At 34.0% G+C, this 21,629-nt stretch overlaps 1 protein-coding gene across 1 annotated transcript in view; it reads right to left on the bottom strand.

The window, feature by feature from the left end:
• The window catches only part of LOC102688851 (glucosidase 2 subunit beta-like), a 220,000-nt gene that overhangs the window by 179,165 nt on the left and 19,206 nt on the right, over positions 1-21,629 (bottom strand). Inside the window, exons 7-8 of the mRNA XM_015345445.2 lie at positions 12,859-12,934; positions 520-598 (exon numbers count right to left, since the gene is read on the bottom strand). Coding sequence (XP_015200931.2) covers positions 520-598; positions 12,859-12,934 — 155 coding nt within the window. The remainder of the gene's footprint in view (positions 1-519; positions 599-12,858; positions 12,935-21,629) is intronic.

The raw sequence follows: 21,629 nt of genomic DNA, 5'->3' as shown, positions 1-21,629 counted from the left end.
AAATATCAAAATATTCTCATTAAAATTGTAGACAGCAAGTAAACAGACAATACTTTCCTATGTATTCACTTACAAGCTATTTGTCTCTTTAGCTCTAACTATGAATGGAGTAATGGAGGGGACTGAATATTAGTTTGAGTTTTCTTTGGTGAATGTCTGCAGGAGATATGTATTGATTTTAGGGAAGTGTCTTTAAAAAGATTTTCATAGCCCACAAGCCATGATAAATTGACTTTCCTGAGCAAAAAAACAACATAAGTCAAACAATTTCACATGGGGATAATGTGACCCCTGACCCATGAAAGCAGTCAGAGTTCAGGTTGTGTCCTCCCTCCTGGGTCTAACACCACTATAAAATAAATAGGCATTAGCGCAAGGATTTTCAAATGCCTTTTCATTGTTTTTGCCTTTATTGTTATGAGCTCTCTTGTCAACAAAACACATCAAATGGTCACTTAATTTATTACAATGTCAATTCACTTTTTGGAAAAGAAAGCTTTGAAATGTTCATGTACTTACTACTGCTTCAGTTTCAGTCAGCTGGTGTCTGTCGTCTTGAAACAATTCAACTTGGGCCTGGACTTCTACAGCTGCTACCCTGCAAAAGTAAAGCGCAAACAAAAATAATTTAACAAACATTTTATTATTTTCTTGCAACCGTTCAATCACAGTGAACACCATTGCAAAGTTAAAACAGAACAAATCTGCTTGCAATAAATGAAAAACATTGGGGACTCAAAAACAAATTAATATTATTTTGCATAAAAACACATACAATACAAGGCAATTCAAATATTGAAATGGCAAAATTCCCCTTTTTACAGAAAAAAATGTATAAGATTTACTAGAAGGTGACAACTCTCAGGCAGGCTTAGAATATCAAAAGAATAACAAGTAGAGCTGTAATTACAATTAGAAAAGACACAGTTTGATGGAAAATGTCACAAATATTAAACTACGACCAGATCAAGGAAGTCTAGAGGCTGCAGATGTGTTTTCACTTTCAACCTGTACAAGGAGAGGATAGGGACCTCTCTAACAGTAACAGGCAGGAGATCCAGAGAGAGGTCTGAATAAGATAGAGTTGAAGGGGCATCCCTCAGGCAAGTTCTCTTATCCAGAGGAGTTACAAGTAGATCTCGACTGGAGGACAGCTGTTGTGTAGGAACACAAGAGGACCACAGATCAGAGAGATGGCTGGGACAGATGACATGCAATACTGTGTGCATTAGATGGAGTACTTTTTAATTATATGAAAGATAGGAAGCCAAAGAAAACAAAACTAGGTGCATATTCATGGACGAGATACTTGGGGAAAAAAATCAATTTTGATATAAATCAATTCAAAATCATCATAAAAATCAAAGCATATGGTCAGTTGCAATAATGGGAAATGGTCTCAAAATAGGGAAGGCGGAAAAGATACATTCCATGGTACTTCCATTATGACTCACTGCATTGTTTAATTTAAACTTTCTCAAAGATAACCAGATAAAACACCACCAAGTGAATCCTTGGTGTCTTAGGAAATGATTCACTCCCTTTCAATCATTAGCCATTTGGTAAATTACAAATGATGCATACACATTTATTTAAAGTGAATCAAAGTTTTATTCCCCAAACTGAACGCTTTTACAGTTGTATCTACAGTGCCATATAGAATTCATCATACATATTCATCATCATAATTCAAAGAATAAATTTCAACTGACACAGAAATGGTTAACTCCAAACTTAATAAATGCTCTCAACTGGCCATCTCAATCTTCCGTCCTCAATCTAATTAAATTTTGTGGAAGGCAGTTCATAAACAGAACCAAAGAGTACAAATGACCTAGAGCAATTCTGCCTGAATGAATGATCAAACGTTCCCCCTCAGAAGTGCCAGAACCTCAAAGCGCAACACAGGAGGTGTCATGTACAAGTAATCCATGCCATAGGAAGTTTTTGCAAAACACTATAACAAACTATAGGGGTCCAAATAAATGTAACCCTTGTATCTTTCGGACTTTATTTATGGCAATATATAGTTGAATTTGTATTCTGTTCAAATTTATTAAGATTAGTGGATGATTTCTTATTTTCCTTTCAGTAGGGCACAATAACCAATCTATCCTCTTTTCTTTTATTTTATTAAATGTTATGCATGTTCTGTTCTTATTACATTCAAGGCATGAATACATCTGTATTGTATCAATTCATTGCAGGTAAAAGGCTTGTGATAACATTAACCAAAATCAAAAGACCATTAAAAATACTAATACTAAATATGAGTGGAAAAGACTAATGGTGTGGTACTTTTCTTTTCCAACAGTCTCTTTGAAACTCTTTGAATAACATTCCTCATTATACTCCAATAACTGTTAATCAGCCTAGCATACCCAAGTAGCATAGAGTGATGAAGACAACAGGCATTCATCCTACCATCTGCAATCAAGACTTCTACCTCTTTTTTATATTGGGACATACCTGTATCTTGTCCTATTTTTTTTTAAACTCTAGAACAAAAGAAGAACTTGGATTTGAATCTTGCAAGCACCCTCAGTGTTAATAGTTTGCAATAGTGTTTCCTTAAAACAAAATTGCAGTTTGTATCAAAACCCATCAGATCCCCATTCATATAATCCCAATTCTTCTTTGATGGTCCGGTCTAGTCCAGTTGTGGACTGAAACCTGAGAAATCTTACAATCAAATAGACATAAACTGATATCAGAATCATAGCTCTAACTACACTACAGAATGAGTGTCATTATTGACTGAGCCACTAGAAACCCCTACTGTATATGTTTATTTTCATGCCATACTACCACACCACAAACAACAGAGTTGAGGCATTGGACAGTGGATTGTAAGAGGCTTTCAGGTGCCTGGGAAGCAACAGCAGTTCTGTTGTACATCATACTGAGAAAATTCTGGTTGACTTTTTTATGTTTAGCACCATTCTTTGGAAACTTCAATGTGGTCGACTTACAATATAGCCCACATATGAGCCAGCAACCTCATAACAAATGGTTTTAACTTTGACAGACTTATTAGGTTTGTATATCTCATGTGATGCAAGGTCTCTGAATGTAATAGTTGTGTTATTATTGTGTGGTAGTATCGTTGCCTGATCATAATATCTAAGCATGAAAAAAACTTTGCATAAAAGTGATAAAAATCAGAACTATAGATTTTATTTTATTATATATTATAGAAAACTCCAGCTCTATAAAGCAAAACTATATCACTCCTATTATCAACCAAGGATCTGTGTAAAAACAGGAAATGAACCACTAGGGTTCCCATCATGTCTGCTGTCAACAACTCACACAATAATTACATTTGATTCTTTTATTTCACTAGCTATTCATTTCATTAAAAAACTACAGAATGTTGTACTTTGTTTACAGATGTAATCAAGAAATTATCTTCAGGGTTTATTCCAGGTAGGCTCCATAATGTTAATAGTGGAATTTGGTATTAAATACATTGAGTGTCCTACTTTGATCTTTGGTGCAATTGCTTTGATGCAGAAAATAACACCAATACTAATATACAAACTGCAGTGCAGAATGGTGTTGAGGGTTGTGGACTCCAGACGAGAGGTTTTTGCATTTGGGTTTCCCCAAATGTGCAATTGTATCCGTGCTCAAGGTACTTTATTCTGGCTGATAATGAATGTTCTACTGTATAACTAGATCTCCCGGTCACCGGTAAATGTGATTTTGCTCGCAATTGACTTAGCTAGTTGTGAATATGAAGAAGACGATAGTGATAGTTGATCAGTTGAAAAAGCACAAAAACACAAAAGGAGTGTTGAACCCTCAAAAGATGCAAAACTTCACGTCTCCATGTTTTATCTTCAGAAAGCACAAAAGGATTCATGGAAGACAAACAGTGCATAACACAATGATTCAAATACAAAAATAAAGGTGACATTAGACGAGGGAATATCCTAGTTGTAAATGCATTAAAAAACACCTGATAACCTACAGTATCTTCTGCTTCTCAACAAACAGAATAACTACAAACATCATTGTTAAGACCACTTTTTCTTTGACTTTGATGAATATTTGAATACTTTTGTGAGCATGCACTTGTGTTTTTTATCCTGTTATCCTATCCAACCTAAGCAAGCTTCCAGAAAATCTGGCTGTTTTTATTCAGCTTTATCTGTTCTGAACAGTATCAAAAGGTAATAAATATTTAAATTGAGTGCAAGCATGTTTTTTTGTGAAGATTACAGTCTTAGCAAAATAGACTATTGACTTGCCAGAAGTCAGCAGAAGCAATAAAATGGTTTGAAATGCCAAAGGAAGTGTTAATGACCTTTCCAGCTAGAAATAGCAGTATTCAATGGGCTTTTGAATGTGGAATGTTTTTAGATTTCAAAGCACTTACATATTTCCTTATATTTATAAACATATTTTACTTTATTTCAATTAATCTCTATTACCAAGATACAGTACTAAGAGAAATAGAATGTATCAGATATATGCATTGCAATGAAAATATTTCTCCACCATTACTTCCTTATAAAATTTAGTGTTCAGAATTGTGTTTTGAAGTAAAAATAAAATAAAAAAAGTCAGACAATCTTCACATTTCTCCACATAAAACAAAATTGATTGACTTGATATGTGGATGAAAGAATTACACCAATGAAAAATATATACAGTATAATATATACAGTATAATTCTCAATCCTCAACTTAAACAAAAGCCAAAATTCGGAGCTGCATTTCTTTTGAAACCCTGAATGAATTATTAAAATGCACCAGCTGCACTTGAAATGCACCAGCTGTACATATGCTTGATTTGTGAGAGTCTAAGAGACAGACAAAATGAAAGTAAACTAAAATTACAATGCTCCTGATACCAGACATCCAATCAAGACATTGCATGAGTTTACTTCCAGGAAAGTGAGTGTTGTGCCTTCGGAAATGAAAGCTTCCCACACAACTATTTATTTTTTATTTCTTTACCTGTCAGTGATATGATGACCTGAAGAAAAGTATATTAAAGTCTTGTGCCAGGGTTCAGTAATGGCTGGAGCAATCAAAAAGATATAAACTGAATCAGAAACATGTCAGCTGATATTCACTGTATCCACAGTGACCAGGCAACTAACAGCAACCTATTCAATCTATCACTCTTAAGAGATGTATGTTGTTACATTCCATAAGGGTATTAAAGATATAATGATTATAAAAGATTAAAGTTATCAAGGGTATATTGCTTAGTGTACAGTTGCCAAACAGTCTGCTCACAATTAATTTCAATTACAGGTCAGTTTTTAGACAAGCTTATACACATGAAAAGAAAGGAATAGCACAGTTGGTTACATACACTAAATACTTATTTAGTGTATGATCTTTGATTGTGAGGTACATATTACAAAAGACCAGTATGAAATACCGCATAATAATTCAAATCAATCATGTTGGAGATGAACTTAGTATATCAGTTTTCCTTGGATAGGATTCCCAAACCTTAACAGACCTTGGTAAAAGTAAGAAATCTAAAGCTGACCTTCACTTTTGCCTATCACTAATTTAAATCTATGAACAAGGCGAGTACTGCCAAATGACATGCTCAGGTCACTTTATCACCAAGGCTAGTTTTAATATTTCATGCTATTCACATTTTCCACTATCACTGGGTTTATCAATGACTATCTAAGATGAATGAGACCTGTCTAATAATAAAAACTCTGAAATAAAGACTGAAAATCTAAATGCTCAGCAATATGATTGGAAACCAGCTGCTGCTGCTGCACTGTCTCATAAACATATTAATGAATTAGGCAAAATGCATATGCTGTATGTATTCACAGTTAGTAACTGTACAACACAACTCTTGAGATTGATAATTTTCCTCTAGAATCCACAACCAATTTTGACTGGTGACTTGTCATTCCCCATGACCTGGGGAATATAGTTGAGGTAAGGACTTCCTCGCCTTCTTCAGTACAAGTAATGTTTTGATATAAGATGCTGCACTTATTATTTAGAAATCTAATTGTGTGTGCAATTAAAACAAATAGTTTAAAGAGCATGTTTTAAAAGCTGTCAAAGTCACATTTATATGTATGTATAAAGGTAATGCTACTTTATTTGTCTGATCTCTTAGTTGCATTATGACTCCAAGTGGACTATAAAATCTTTTTGTAATGTAGTCTGAATTCTAATAGCTATTTTTTTGTAACATAGCATTACTGGTATTCACTTCTAATGACTGTCGCAAAAAGGTGGCCATATTTTCATGCTCCTTAATAAATAAGATAAACTTATACAGGCAACTTGTAAAACAGAAGCGTTCAGAGCAATTACAGTAACATGTCATTCAGTACATTTTTTTCTATCCAAAGGCAAATGAGATACCCTATCATCCACCTTACTGTTCATTATTTTGTTTTGTCAGTATCAAAGGCATTAATGATGAGTAGGTTTGCCAGTCTTACACATCAATGATTTAAATTTGTGTAATCAAACATTGTTTCTAAAAACATTCGGACTGTAGTATAATCATTTATGTATGGTTCAGTGCAAGGAGATGATTGAAATAAATATTAAAAGCTCAAAGAAAGTATCTAAGAGTCAATGCCAGATCAATTCTTTCAGATACCTGAAAAGCTACAGAATATGACCTAGTGATTTTACACAGTTCTATAAATTTCAGATCTATAGACATTTAAAATCTTATTTGGGATCTTGCTCTGTATATACTATATGCTTAAGGTGTAATGTCACAGAGGGTTAAAAGTCATCTTTGATGTTATTTTAAGCATTAATTTATTTTAGTGCATACATTCTAGTTCTATCATACAGTAGAGTAAAATGGCAAAGAGTTCTTTAAAACTGGATTGATGGTTTATTAATCCTTTCCAGAATTCTAATAATAAGGAGCAATCCAAGTATTGACAATATTATGCAGTGCAGAAAACAATATTTTACATTGTGCATTTTCACTGTGGGCACATTTTTGCTGAGCTGGAGAAGTGGTGTGTATCAAGAGACAAGCTGTGAAACATGGTTTTGCTGCTTTCAGAAGAAACATTTAACAAAAGGTAAATATACATATTGCATAATATAATCTGTATTTCTGACTCTCAACTCAGATAGGTACAGTACTGTACAGTACGTTTGCATTGCTCTGTTCGTCTCTGTTGATGTGTAGGTTAAAGCAGTCAAGCTGAGCTAATGAAATGACTGAATAACTTCTGATTTTAAGGAGGCCAAGTGTAAAAAGGAAAAAGAATGATAGTTTAAAATGTAAAAACCTAAAAGAAAAAAATCTAACATTTTGAACTAAAAACTTATTCAGCAAAAGATTAGATTGATTAAGGATTCAACTAAGTAATTGAGACAATAAGGAACAAAACACCAGACTCTTGGGTCAGAAGGACCTAGCCAAAAACCTTTGGTTTAAATGTATTTATGCAATTTCACACACACTTTTGACTTTTATGGTAAAATGCCCTTTTGAGGTTTTCTCGCAAACTATACATAGTATGTTGTTCCCTAAACATTATTAAATCTACTCATTTTATGACAGTTTAATCTTTGAAAATCTCATTTTAAATTTCACAATGCAGCTTTAAACGGTTATTTAAATTTCTCCAAAGCTTGCAAAAAATCCACCATTGGAACTCCAGTGAGCCTTTTCCTCCTAAAATGAATCAATAGTTTTCAGGCTAACTTGACATATTCCAGGAGAACAATTGCAAACTTAATGTGCTATAAAACATATGGACGTATTGAGGCAAACTGCTGGTACAGCATTTATAGTAGTGCATCATTAATGCATTTTAAAACCCAAATGCACACTATTATTCAAAAGGAACCTACCAAGGTAGTCTTTTTGTTTCTCTCTACTAAACTTGAACAAATACAGTACCTTACAAAAGTTTAACTAAGTGCAATGTTGCCTCTTTTTTGCTTATTTTGTTTTTAATTAAGAACATTTCTGATGATTCTCTGGATATTAGATGAATATATGAGTGTTCTTCTTCCTAAATGACATTGTAGTGTAAATTATCTATAATACTGAGAATACAGTATATAATTGATAATAATAATGTGTTAATATGAATAGTTATGAATTATGAATAAAAGGCCAATTAACACTAACATACAACAATACACTCACCATAACCCTCATATAAAATGAAAGTCTTTAACTGATGATCATAATCTCAAGGTTTCAATCCAACAGAATATCTCTTGTATGAGCTGAAAAAAGCTTTTCCAAAGCACAGGTTGCCGAATGTGAAAGATTTAAAAAGAAGCTACACGGATAAATTGTCATAAATCCCTAATCAGAAGTGTCCAAACCAATGAAATGGTTCACAATGAAGAAAAAGATTTCACAATTACACAAAGTGCAATTGAATTTTATTATTTTATTGCACCCTCAAAAAAACTGTGAATTTTGGCAGGTGAACACATACTGTACACCCTACCTTGCAAAAATATTCAGGCTCTTCCTTTGGTGTCCTGTTTTATGAAATTACGAAATGATGTACCAGGAGTCCCTATTTAGCATCCTTGTTAGGGAGTGTTAAGGGCGGGAGGGGGGCGATTTAAGCTAATTTACATTAATCAGGCAATTATTTCCCAAAAGAAATAATTGAAATAGCTGTTGATGGGTACCAGGTGGAAGTACAGTAAATATTCCACAGAGGACATTAAATGCGACATATTTCTCCATAAGAATTAATGTTTATCAACAATAAGGGACCAGAAGATGACAATATAAGTCCACCTTACTGTTAATGTCGTGCACATTCACTGTTCCATGTGTACACAAAATGATTACCACAAGGACCCATTAAGCTGAGAAGTTAAATATAATTAAACCTTGTTTGAACTGATTTAGAAGCACATACAAGATATACCGTACACACGAAAATGAAAGCAACAAAAAAAAAATACTTTTGATTTAAACTCGTATGTACAGTATACTACTACTACTGTACACATAAAGATACATTAAATACTGTACGTATGATAAATAAGGACATCTCACACTGTACATATTACTTATAATTTAACTTATAGAGCAATGTTGACTGCACTGTCCATGTTTCTCTGAACTTTTTGTGTGTTCAAAGGATGTAAAGTCATGGAATAAAAAATCCATAAAAAATACACAAACATCTCAAGCATACAGTTATCAAATAATACAGAAACGATATATATATATCTTTAATGATATTAATATAATACAAACAATTTTTGATTGTTTCAAATAGAAATTTGCCATTTTTTCCGCTCTAGGCTACATTTTTGTGGTGGAGTTTATGTCTTTTGGATGTAAAGTCTGGATTTTTTTACCTCCACCATCAGAAAATGTCAAAGACATACTGTAAAAGGAGAGAGACATAAAGTGAAGAAACATTAAGTACTCTAGGGCCCCCTGTATACACAGTTTTTTTTTTAAATTAAGATTTTAATTCAAAACCTACAGTAAATGCTAAAATTGGACTTTTAAAAGTAAAATATACAGTATCAAAGTAAAAATCAGCTAAACTTAAAGAGGAAAAAGCTGAACAAGTAAAGGTTCATTCCATTCTGAAAAGAGAAGAAAAGAAACAATGTTTCGGCTGTGAAGCCTTCTTCAGGTGTCAAAAAGCTGAAATATGGTGACTGGATTTGTATTCAGACTCATGCACTACTTTTTTGGTGGAAGCACCTTTGTGAACAATTACAGCAGCAATATGAATAAAGACTCACTACAGTACCAGCCTGGTGAAAATTTGCCTATTCCCAGCAAATTTCTGAATCTCTGATTCTGAGTTGTCATGTTGTACTATTTAAAGAAATACGTTTTGAAGCTGAGCTGAAAGTACATTAGCAACTTAGTAACTACAGCTGATGTCTGTGGTTTCCTAAAGTGAATTTAACTGTGTTCAAAACCTTAGATTAGCTCAAATAAGTAAACCCCACCCATTGCAAATGTAGTAATTCATTTCCAAGCTTTTTAAGACCAGCTACACAAGGTGAAATGTAAAACAGACAAAACATGGATATGATTAATCTCCTACTCTTTATGTTAACTGAATTAATTTATTTAATTTCATTATGTCCTTTAAAAGCAGAACTTTAAAAAGAACAAAGAAGCCGTTTTGGTTGTTTCAAATTTAAACAACCACTAATAATAATAATACATCTTAAAGATTTGTATTTTTTGCCTGCTGTAAGTAGCTTTGAATAAAAAGCACCCACTGAGGTAAATGAATATAATCATTTATCTATCCACCTGTTACACAATGCAATCTCAAAAACAATTTCAGAATAAAGGTTGTCTCACATGAGTTCAATCTCTTGCCTGGGGCAAAATCAATACCATGAAAAGAGTAAAAGTCATTCCTCCTTCCAAAGCAAGGAACCCCCTCCAGTGCTGTCATGAATGTTAAATTCTTATTTTTGTTTTATTCATTTAATACTTTATATGTTATAATGGGACAGCTTGTAATCCATTAGATGTGCATTTCCTATAAAGCACAGCCACCAAAACCAGAGGAACAAAGTGATAATTTTGAGGATATTTTCCAATAACATTTTCTTTAATTGGTAGGTTCTACATGAAAAAAGTCTTATATGCAAAAAATACATACACTAAATATTTAATTCATTATGTATGCCAGGCACTTCTTAGCTTCTCATATACGCAGAAGCAGAGTATGCATTCACATTCCTGCACACTCATACACCAAAAGGGTGATTTTCAAGTCAGCTGAATATTAAAAAGTTATCATTTCCACTGCACTACACTGACCCTCAGTGAAAGAAATTTCAACATTTTTTAAGTTTGTTAGTTTTACAAACAATGCTCAAATATATAGAAAATTTGCAACGTCATTGCCATGATTACTCTTCTTTATAATAGTATTAGTGTTAATTTATAGTAGTGTTATTACACTCAACTTCATTAACCTATTAATTACAATGTAAAGGAGCAGGAGCAGCTGCATCTGTAGTGATGAAAAGGGTTTAGGTTACTAGAGGACAGCATAGAGACACTCCAGAGGCAGAGACAGAAGGCGAAATAAGCTTCTACATTTGCACAATGTTATGAAAGGAATCAAGTCCTGCTGTATGCAAGCATATAAATAATACTCAAAAGGGTTTAACACTTGAAAAAGGCTGTCTAGGCCAGTAACAGATGAGACTGCCTCATAGTGAAACAGTACGCTTAAGGTAAAAAGACTGAATGAGCTTACAAATTGACTGCTGCTGTGTTAGCATTTATATTACTTGTATGTGATACATACCTGGCCAAACAGGATCAGTCAGTTAGATTAGGTTTAGTCAAAAGAGGAAATGGAAAGCCAGCAGGTTTTTAACCAAGATAGGATAAGTATGGTAATATCTCATATTACAATGTTTTTGTTCATAGATGCCTCGTTACCAGGTTAGGCAGATCTGTCAGACACCAGCTCTTTACAAATCAACAATATAAGGAGTTTTTATCTCATATGGGGTCGCACAGCGGTGCAGTAGTTTGCATTTTTGCCTTGCAACACCATGGCCTTAAGATCAATTCCAGACCTTAGGTTCTATCTGTGTAGAATTTGTATGTTCTCCCCCATGTTTACCTGTGTTTTCACCAGGTACTCTGGTTCACTCCTACAGTACAAAAACATACTGGTAGGTTAATTGGCTTTTGAAAAAATTGGACCTATGTATAAGTGTGTGCATGTCTGTGCATCTGTGTGTTTGCCCTAAGATGGGCTGGCGTCCTGTTCAGGATGCACTGTATTTACCCTGCCTTGCCTACCTGTTACTTGCTGTGATTCAAGCTCCCCTGCGACCATGAACTGGAAGGAGCAGTTCAAAAATGAATGAATAACCTCATATGAGCCAAGTTAATTAATAGTGCTTGGCAACAAAAATATTTAGGTAAATTAGTTTGTTCACAACAAAAAATCAGAACAAGAAAGAGATGTTCTACACTTTCATTGGTACAGTACATTAACAGCTCAGCAGACACTGCATGACCACATAACACAATGCTGGCAGTAAGCTTCAGAAAGGCAATAGTTTAACACGGATGAAGAGTCATAATGACAGAGCTCAGAGACTCTATCTATAGAAGTCCTCCAAAGGAACCCAACAGTAAGAATATACAGTAGGTAATGTTTAAGAATACATTTCCAAAAACCCATAAGAACAAAGGTTTCTAATCCAGCACTTTGGGAAGCATTCATGTTGTGATAGCAAAAAGACATTGTAGAAGCAAAAGGTACCGTGTGTAGATGATACTCTCATGAAAAAACAAAGTATGGTCAAGTTGGAGCTCCTAGAACTCAAATGTTTAAGTTTCAAGGTCTAGAAAATCTTTCTTCTATAGAACTAGAAAACACAACAAACTAAGAGCACCATGATGGAAGGGCAAAGAACAGGAATCCACTTAGTACAACCATGACAAAAGAAGAAAGAAGCTGACCGATACCAGACACCATCTGTGTGTGACTGCCATACACTGTGTCCCACACAGTAAAACCACAACTGCACACTTGAACATCACAAAGGGCAGCAGGCATGCCATTAATGTGATAATGCAATAAGGGATAGGGTACTTGTTGTGGGATATTGTCAAAACGTCAAGGCATTTCATTCCACTGCAATGTTTCCTGCCTGCTTTTTGTAATTAATTGGTAATTGGCAATGTAATAAGGTTCAAACTGAGCCTTAATATACTTTTTACTTAAACATAGCTTTTAAAAAACAAGTTTTACAATAGAGTGTTTTCATTTAAATAAAGGGTGGAACTCAACTTCAAGACTCTGCATAGAGTTTCCTTTGAAAGTAGATATTTACTGTAATACCTCCAAAAATGAATGATTTTTAAGTAACAAATATATTTACCATCCATCCTTGTTGCTGTCTAATTGTTGAAAAATGTTCTGTGGGGCATCATCTTCAAATTTCTGTCTCTTAGAACCTTTCAAATAAATAAATACAACGGTTTAAAACATAGATGCAACATAAAATTCATATACAGATTCATGGCAAATCTTTTCCACTCAACAGAGAAATGGCTCATTCCACACCAAGCTGTCCTAAAACTCAAAACACGCAGAATTACAAAACAAAATCCTGTAATTTTACTAAAAGAAAAATCTAAATTTCTTTTTATTTTATTTTTACATTGCCAGATATGTACTGTAGGTACTTTAAAACATTTCTGCCAAGTCAAAATGTAAATGTAAAACCAAGTATAACTTTTGTATGTTATATACTTTATCCTCAACAACATAAATAGCTTTTTGTTCTTTTACTCACAACCTTAGACACACATGGTATAATACATTTACATTTTGTTTTGGTGGCACATATAAAGAACTGGATATACTGTAACTGTGTAACAATAGGAAAATAAAAGAAAGAAAGGCTGGGGAAAGGAGGTGTTGAGCACAACATGTGGACAAGGTTGATTTAGGAAACACTGGTATTCTTTATATTTGTCAAAAACTTTCCAGATGTCACATTCCTAGTTGTGCAACTCTAACGAATTGCTGTTTTCACTGTCACTATATTTCCAGATAAGCACAAAGTCATGGATCAATGCTAACAATATTGATAATTTTTCCATCCAGATGCTAAACATTCAGGTAAACAGTCATACATTAAATATTCAGCTACCATAAACCCTATTGCAATGTTTCTTATACAAAACCCTGGAGCTGCATAATTAAGTAAATTAACCGCTCATTGGAAAAGAATCGGAAAATCTCTTGTTGGTTATAGTGTCAGCACATGTCTGAAACTGTGAAGACAGATCCCATTATAATTATTTAATTATAAAGAATATAAGAGTAGATATAAATGAGAGAAGGCAGAGTTAATTGATCTAAGGATGTCATCAAGCCATTTCCTGAATGAAACCAGAGTATCAGCTTCTTCAATGTGGCTGTTTAGCTTGTTCCATATTCCCACAGTACTTTGACAAAAAGCATGCCTCTTGTTCTTGGTTTTAAGTGTACTTACACATAATGAATTGTTAGCTCATATGCAGTACAGATTTTATGTAGATTTGTACATTACTTTTTCATTCGTTTAAGTTGTTGGTGAACATTCTACTTACACAAATTTGTAAATGACTTGATATTCATAGTAACAATTAAGGAATGGCTGTTTTACTTTTTTTTATCAACCCATGTTCTAATTTAATTTTTTTTAAGTTTCTTTTTAGAACTTTTAATTCTGTCTTAAAAAATAAATAACTGCGATCTAATATGTAGGTTGTCATGAACTTTCACGGTATCTGGGGCATTTTAAGGGAAATTTGGTTCCAATACAGATAGCAATATACCACCTGCAAATACTCTACGTCTTAGGGGCTGCTATTCTTTTACTGTTAGGATGGTGTCTTTTTAAGCCACCATCTTCATAAAATGAGGTTCCTGGGACACTAAAAATGAGGATAAACAAAAGGTAACATCTCTATTGCACCCCCTGCTGGAGCAAGAAGGGAACAGATATATACTGTACATACTCTGATTCTGGAAGATGGATCCAGTTATAAGATATAATGGATAAAACTAGAACCAAATTGGAAGTCATGATGTACTCCAAATAAACATGAGTAGCCAGCCAAGCCACTCAAAAGTCTTCTCTGCATCCAGAAAGACATTAACAGCTGGAGAGTAAGAACATAAGAAAGATTACAAAGGAGAGGAGGACATATAGCTAATTTGCTAGTGAGTAATTTAAGAAAGATCTTCAATCAAAAAAAAATTTAAGTGAGGATCCATTCATCATTTCATAAAAGAGGCTAAGGTTAGGGTAGGGAAATAATTAAATTAATGGCAAGTGTAGGCGTGATTTACAATTCTGGCATAGACCCGCACATCTTTCCTTTCTACTGAATTAAAAGTGACCGAATATGAATTACAAAACTGCATATAACATCTACAAATGTATTTTCCTTTAACAAATGCAACCTGTCAATTGTAAATTGTAGTTATTACCATGTATTTTTTGTAAACAGCTCAAGAACTCTAAATGTATCTACATAATAAGCATATTATTTAACACACCCTTTATTATCTATGCAAATTAGAAATCTAAAGGACAAAATTATTGCCCTGAAGAAAAATGAACATTTTACATAATGCTAATTAGACATCTGCACTAATTACTTTTCTGTACATGAGTTAATTATGATAATATTCTGGTAATGTTGATTTTAAAATTAACCCTTTATCTTGACAAACTGCCTGTACACATAAACCGACACTGAGGATTATCACTCTGAAATTATATTTATCTTCCTTGTTCATGTTTTCAATAGTTTTTTGTTTCTTTCTTGACTATGATAATCCTCTATCACAGGAATAATGCTAAATAAGCTATCCTTTGTGCATCTTTGCAAAACATCTTTATGGTATTGCTGTTATAATTTACACATTATAATACATGCTGTATAAAATAATGATATTAAAGCAATGATGTCTATAACAACATCACTTATAATGCGTCTGCGGGTGTGTGTAAGAGCGAGCTGCTGCCTTTCCATGCAGTCATCTGCCAATAACAAAATCAATCTCTAATATATTTTTCACCTTTCTGGATATATTTTCCCTCCTTTCAATCTGGGAAGCTTTCTGCAATCAGTCAACTCCAAACCCATCCTAGTACTGTATCTCCTTGTTGGACAATGTACAATGGACAGGGGTAATGTGTTCATGCACAGTTATTTTAACTAGTACATAAGCCTCAGAATACTGGACACACTGAAGGATATGTAGTTCCTGAGTTCTAGTATGCAATAAATAAGGCATTGCATCGATTCTAAGCACCAGATTTACAGTAGGACCTGAACATATCAATGTTATAAAGTTATATATATTGCAATCTTTCCAACAACTCCATGACAACTCGGGTGCAAAATAGAACCAAGGTTTTCGATCTTCAGTCAGTTGTTTAATTTTAGCACCATCAATAACACTGATGAAATGTTGCACTGCTGGTGTTCAAAGCCAATAAGCACAGAAATAGCACCCCAAGTTTGCAATTGAATCACATTGCTGCCATTTCCAATCACATTTTTACAGATAATTACAACCATAATTACAGATTCATACATACAGTATACGGTACGCACCCTCTGTGATCATCTGCATTTTCAGTTCAAATTTATTCAACCTTCAAATTCAATAAAAGCAGCAACATTTTAAAAGCACACATGAAAAGGAATTAAAAACCTGAAGACTCAAACTGAAGACATCTAGGGATAAGTACGGTAAATGGCAGAAAAGGCTAAGGAGAAATAACACATGAAATGTGCTAATTGCACAAGCATTCAGAACTGTAAGCTGTAAAGGGTGAAAACACCTTGGGTGGTATTTATCATTTTGGGTACATCTCTATCACCTTCAAATGTGTGGAGTAGGTTACATATATAACAAATATTAATTGCTACTTCAAAGTATCAGGACTGCAATATTTAAAGCAAAAAAAGTGAAAACTATGCAAGGTCTGAATACTTTTACAAGGCACTATATAAAAATGGAAACAGCAAGCCTGAAGAATAAGTAAAAAGACAAAAGTTATATTGCATTATTGTTGCCCTCTTAGCTCCTCTATCATGGGTAAAAGCAATAAAAATGAAAACAACAGTTTAGGGTATACAGTTAAAAGTTGAGAATTTAAATTACAAATGCCATGTTAAAACTGTACCAGTAAGGTCTGAGTTAGGCTATGTGATAATATAACTGCAAAATGACACTGCTGTCCTGGAATCAGTACAGACAAAAGGGACCAGCCACAGTGCAGAGCTTAAAGGAATGTCCTACAAATGGACTGAACACTTTAACCTGATGAAAGTCTTCCAAGTGTTTCAAAAAACAGTAAAACATTAAGCAAAAGACACAAGAGAAACCATGGGAGAGCCACATTTAAATCTAATAAGGAGTCATTTATAATGCAAATGGTTCTAGGAGTCTGGAACAAGCTACCCAGCTTTGTTTTTGAAGATCAATTCCGTGCACCCTGGCTTATGGATGAGTCCCTTGGATCAAAGAGCTACTATCTAACAAACAAACTACATGATCTTGATAGCATCTCATCATTTTTTATATTTCTTATATTTTTATGTTCTTAATTCCCAATTGCGAAGAACACTCTTCAGTCTGAATCTAAACATTTAATTGTAATGCACTAGCAAAGAATTTCATTTTGCTGGACAAATTAAGTTCTCTGTCTCTTAAAGGTTAACTCAATTTAAATGCCCATAATGCAAACATGAAGCAACAGCACTGAAAGGTTAATCTTCACATTGAGGGAACAATTAGATGAGGGGAGAATGGAACACTAAATAAAATGGTGTCAATTAAATAAAGATATATCACCCAGAAGGCTCACTCTCAGAATTAATCTTAGTCATTAGAGGACACCTTAATAAAAAATGGAGAGAAAAAATGGCTACCATTTGAATAATAACCTATTCACTTTCTCAGAGACAATTCAAAAGCACATTTCATTTCAGTTTTAATCTTTGTGCAGGCAAAGCTATATATCTCAATGTACCGTATATGCCATAACTATTGCTTTAAACATTTATTTTAAATTCATGAATGAGTTTTTTGAAATTCTTAAAGTTTCTATACTATACTCCACTCTTCAGTTAAACTACTAACTTATTTTTCAATCTCAGATGACTCTTCTAGGCAGGCCAAGAAATAACAAGTTTATGTTTTAAATGATTATGTTCCCCTCAAGGACTACTTTATTTTAGTTTTATTTAGCCAAATAAAATAAAGGACAACTTTTACAACAAAGTTTTCCCTTGAAGGACAGCTTTATTTAAATTTTCACTTTAGTTTATGTGAAGACAATAAGCACAGGGACCTGAAATAGTACTGGTGCATCATCCAGGCGGGTGCTACATGTTATTGGGAGTGGTGTATAGTCCCCACTACCTGTAAAGCGCTAAAGTGGAGTGAAAGAAAAGTGTTTTTATCCATCATCTTTGTCTTCTTCTTCTCCTTTTTGTACTTTTCCCCTATTGGCATTTTATCACACGATTGTAGCACTGCATCCCTGTATAACGTTGTACATTCAGTCCTATCTGCCAACTCTTCACACAGCCTTTAACTAAAAATTATCTTGTATAAAACCACATTGTAAACATGAGCGCACTCAGCCTGTTACTTCCAGATGCATATTTTTCTTCCTTTTACCTTCAGAGAGGTAAATATATTCCCATGCTTGCATGAGCTGTGAGTGCTTAGAACATAATTAAATATTCTGTTTTAATGAAAATTTTCTATATCCTGGCCCTTTGCAATCTGTATTCTACCTCACTGATGCATAATATTGGAGATCCTAATACTGTGCAATACTCAAGGCTTTGTACAGTTAACCGTAATAATACAATTAAAAAATATAGCTTGCTTTATGCATTTTGTCTTGGGTTGCTGTAGTTGTACATATTTTAGTTTACATGCTTTGGGATTATAGCAATTATTAATGTAAGATTAAATTGAAATAATGAAATATTTTATCCCTTCACATCGCAGAATACCTGTAGATTTAAAAAAATACTGCATCTCTAGATTTAATAAAAGCCACAAACTCGGATTACTTTCGTAACTCTGATATGCTTCAGTTTAATGTAATGGTAGTCACTACAAGGACGTGCTTTTATGTGTAAAAAACTTAGTTTTCACTGCCCCCTTTATTTCAGCTCTATGCTGCCCAGGTATGGTATCGTTATTCAGCTACATACTGTACAGTACTTTGCAAAAATATTCATCCACTTCCAATGATCTTTTATTTTGTTGAAGTACACTTCTTGCATACAGCACCCACGTGACCGAAGCAATGACACAAAGCTTAAAAGTAAAATGGATAAGATATATAAAAATCAGTAGAGAATGGATCAAAACAGTTCTAACAGATTCTACTACACACTGGTGTTTGACTAAACCAAGTTTGATTAAACCCAAAGCTAAAAAGCAGTATCCCAAGTGTATATCAAATGTATCAACAAATCAATTAGGCAAAATATGAAGAGGAAACAGGAGCATAAGTGGCCCTTGCAGCATTAGTGCACTGGGTTCAATTCCGGACCAGCGATACTATATACTGAACATGGGGTTTGTACTGTATGTTCTCCCTGAGTTTTTGGGAGTCTACTGGGTTTTAAGAGGGTGTTCCAGTTTCCATGCACAGTTAAAAGGCATACTGGTAGGCTAATTCATTTCTGGGAAACCCAATCTTGGTGTGAATGTGAATAATAGCTATCAAACTTTTTTGTAATTTAGAATCGTCAGTTATTTTTGCTGTAATTAACTTGATTTAGTGGGGCCAACTGTGTGTTGGGTGTTGAATCTTGTGTGTTGTGTGTTATAAAGTATTATGCATTATTATGCATTATGCAGTTTCACACTTGGACGAATGAGGAAGCATAAACAGACTATACCCAGACCTGTAATCTAAAGAGCAGATTGAACCAGAGCCCCGTCTCACACCAACATCAACATAGGCATGCAAGTGTCAGGGCAGCTACAGTGCACTGCTTTAACATTTAGAAAAAGACTAAGGCTACCCTTCCCTCAGCTGTACTCAGCCAGTTTGTGAGCCTCTGTTGGGAGAATCCCAAGCTTGAATCCATGACATTTTGATCATAGAGGTCAACCTGTACTTAGACACCTTTTACAGTTGAGCCACTCAGGAGGCATCTAAAGATGTCTCTAATTCTCCTCTCTGTATGTAAAGTAGGATAAACCAATTGGACAACTGTTTCACCCTTAGTAGGGCCCTTATCAGTGTGCCATAGCTATAGGTTGATCAGTGAAAATAGTTCTGCTTTACACTGTTGAACTATAAAACTTGTTCCTGCACAGCAGGGAGAGAGACTTACTCTGCAATGAAGTTCTGCTACAGTTGCTAATGGAGTTCTGGCAGCCTAACACCTTACTTCTTATCATGGAGCTTTAGAATTTGGACATAGTATCGTTTTTTTTTGTTTCAACATTATCCTTTTTCTGCATTAAAAGACTATAGCTACTGTAATTTTGCAACATGTAAGTAGTTAAGTTAATGTCTTTTCATTTTCAACTACAGAGCTTTTAAGAAGCTATTTATTATTAATGTATTATCAAATGCAAGACTTTATATACATTATTTTACATGCAATATAACTCCCACAGACTTCAACATGGGAAAAACCCAGAAGCCATGTGAGTGGGACCAGGTTTAGTCTCAGGCTCTTCTGGGAGCTCACTGATGCTTAAAAATAGAGAAGACCTGGTCATGGCTAGATATTATTTCTTGATGAGTCTATTGGAAAAGTATGTTATTCATTAATCTGCTAAACCATTTGTTTTGTTTATTCTTTTACCAAATTACTAAGTTACTAAAAGTTTTTCCTTCATTTCCTGGCTCATGTCTTAAAACACCCACACAGAAATGCTCATAGGCTACAAGATTATGTCCAATATTTGCCAAGATGGAGAGGTAATCCCATCTTTACTCTCATATTTAAAATGTCATATTGCTGAACCAAAAGATGTTTTGTTGTAACATAGAACTAAAGGACAAGTAAATAATGGTGTAAGTGTAAGTGTCTGTGTGTTCCCTGTGATGGACTGGTGTCCAGTCCAAGGTATATTCTGCTTTGTGCCCATTGCTTGCTGGAATAGGATCCAGTTAAATAAAAGAAGAAGTATAACGAATTGAACGCACAGGTAAAAGGATATTAGAAAGGCCAAGAGAGAAATTGAAAGTAATATTGCAGTGGAGGCTAAAATAAATAATTAAAGTACTTTCAGTGCTATAACAACAAATTAACTGTTAAAGATTAATCAAAATATATCCAGTACAATAACAGGAAAGATCTGTAAAGTCAAATAAAAAAGGCTGATGTACAGTACTATATGAGTATTTCCCTCAGGGGTTCACTAAGGAAGAAGTCAATAATGTACATCAGGCGTCAGAAGGAAAAAGTTCTGTATTAAAAAGCATCAGCATAGAAGAGGCATACAGTAAGTGTTTCAGTTACAAGGACTCAAGATTAACAAATCCTTAAGGCCCAACAGTAACACACCATTTTTACTTTGTGAAACAAGAAGTGTTATCCAGAAGCTATTGGCATACCCTTTCCTACAATTACTCAAAACAGGGGTCATACCTTTTGACTGCAAAATTGCTAATATAGTGCCGATCCATAAGAAGGATGAAAAAAATAGTAATCGTAGATCAATAATGCTGAGTTCTATAAAATGTAAGGTTATGAAAACAGTTATTAATACCAAATTAGAGGAATGCCAACCTGTACAGTATATGTAAATCAAATACTAGAGAGAATAGTCAATAGGGATTTTGAAAAGATAGATTTTGCCTAACCAACTTGTTAGCATTCTTTGAACAAACAATAGGACTAAAGGATACAAATGGAGGAAAAAATTACATTGATTTCGATTTTCAAAATGCTTTTGATAGTAAACTTTTTAGATAAAAACAAGTAGGAAAATTAGCAAATGTTGGACAAGCAGCAAGTGAATCAACAGCAACAAAAATATTTGGATAAAATTCAAGACTGGGTAGACACCTGGCAGATGTTGTTTCATGTAGACAAATGCAGGGTTTTGCAAACAATAATTACATATAGACTTAGAGTTCACTACCAA

The sequence above is a fragment of the Lepisosteus oculatus genome, chromosome 1 (assembly GCF_040954835.1).
Source record: "Lepisosteus oculatus isolate fLepOcu1 chromosome 1, fLepOcu1.hap2, whole genome shotgun sequence".
Taxonomy (NCBI): Eukaryota; Metazoa; Chordata; class Actinopteri; order Semionotiformes; family Lepisosteidae; genus Lepisosteus; species Lepisosteus oculatus.
The sequence above is the reverse complement of the archived record's forward strand: the minus strand, read 5'-3'. Positions and strand labels throughout refer to the sequence as shown.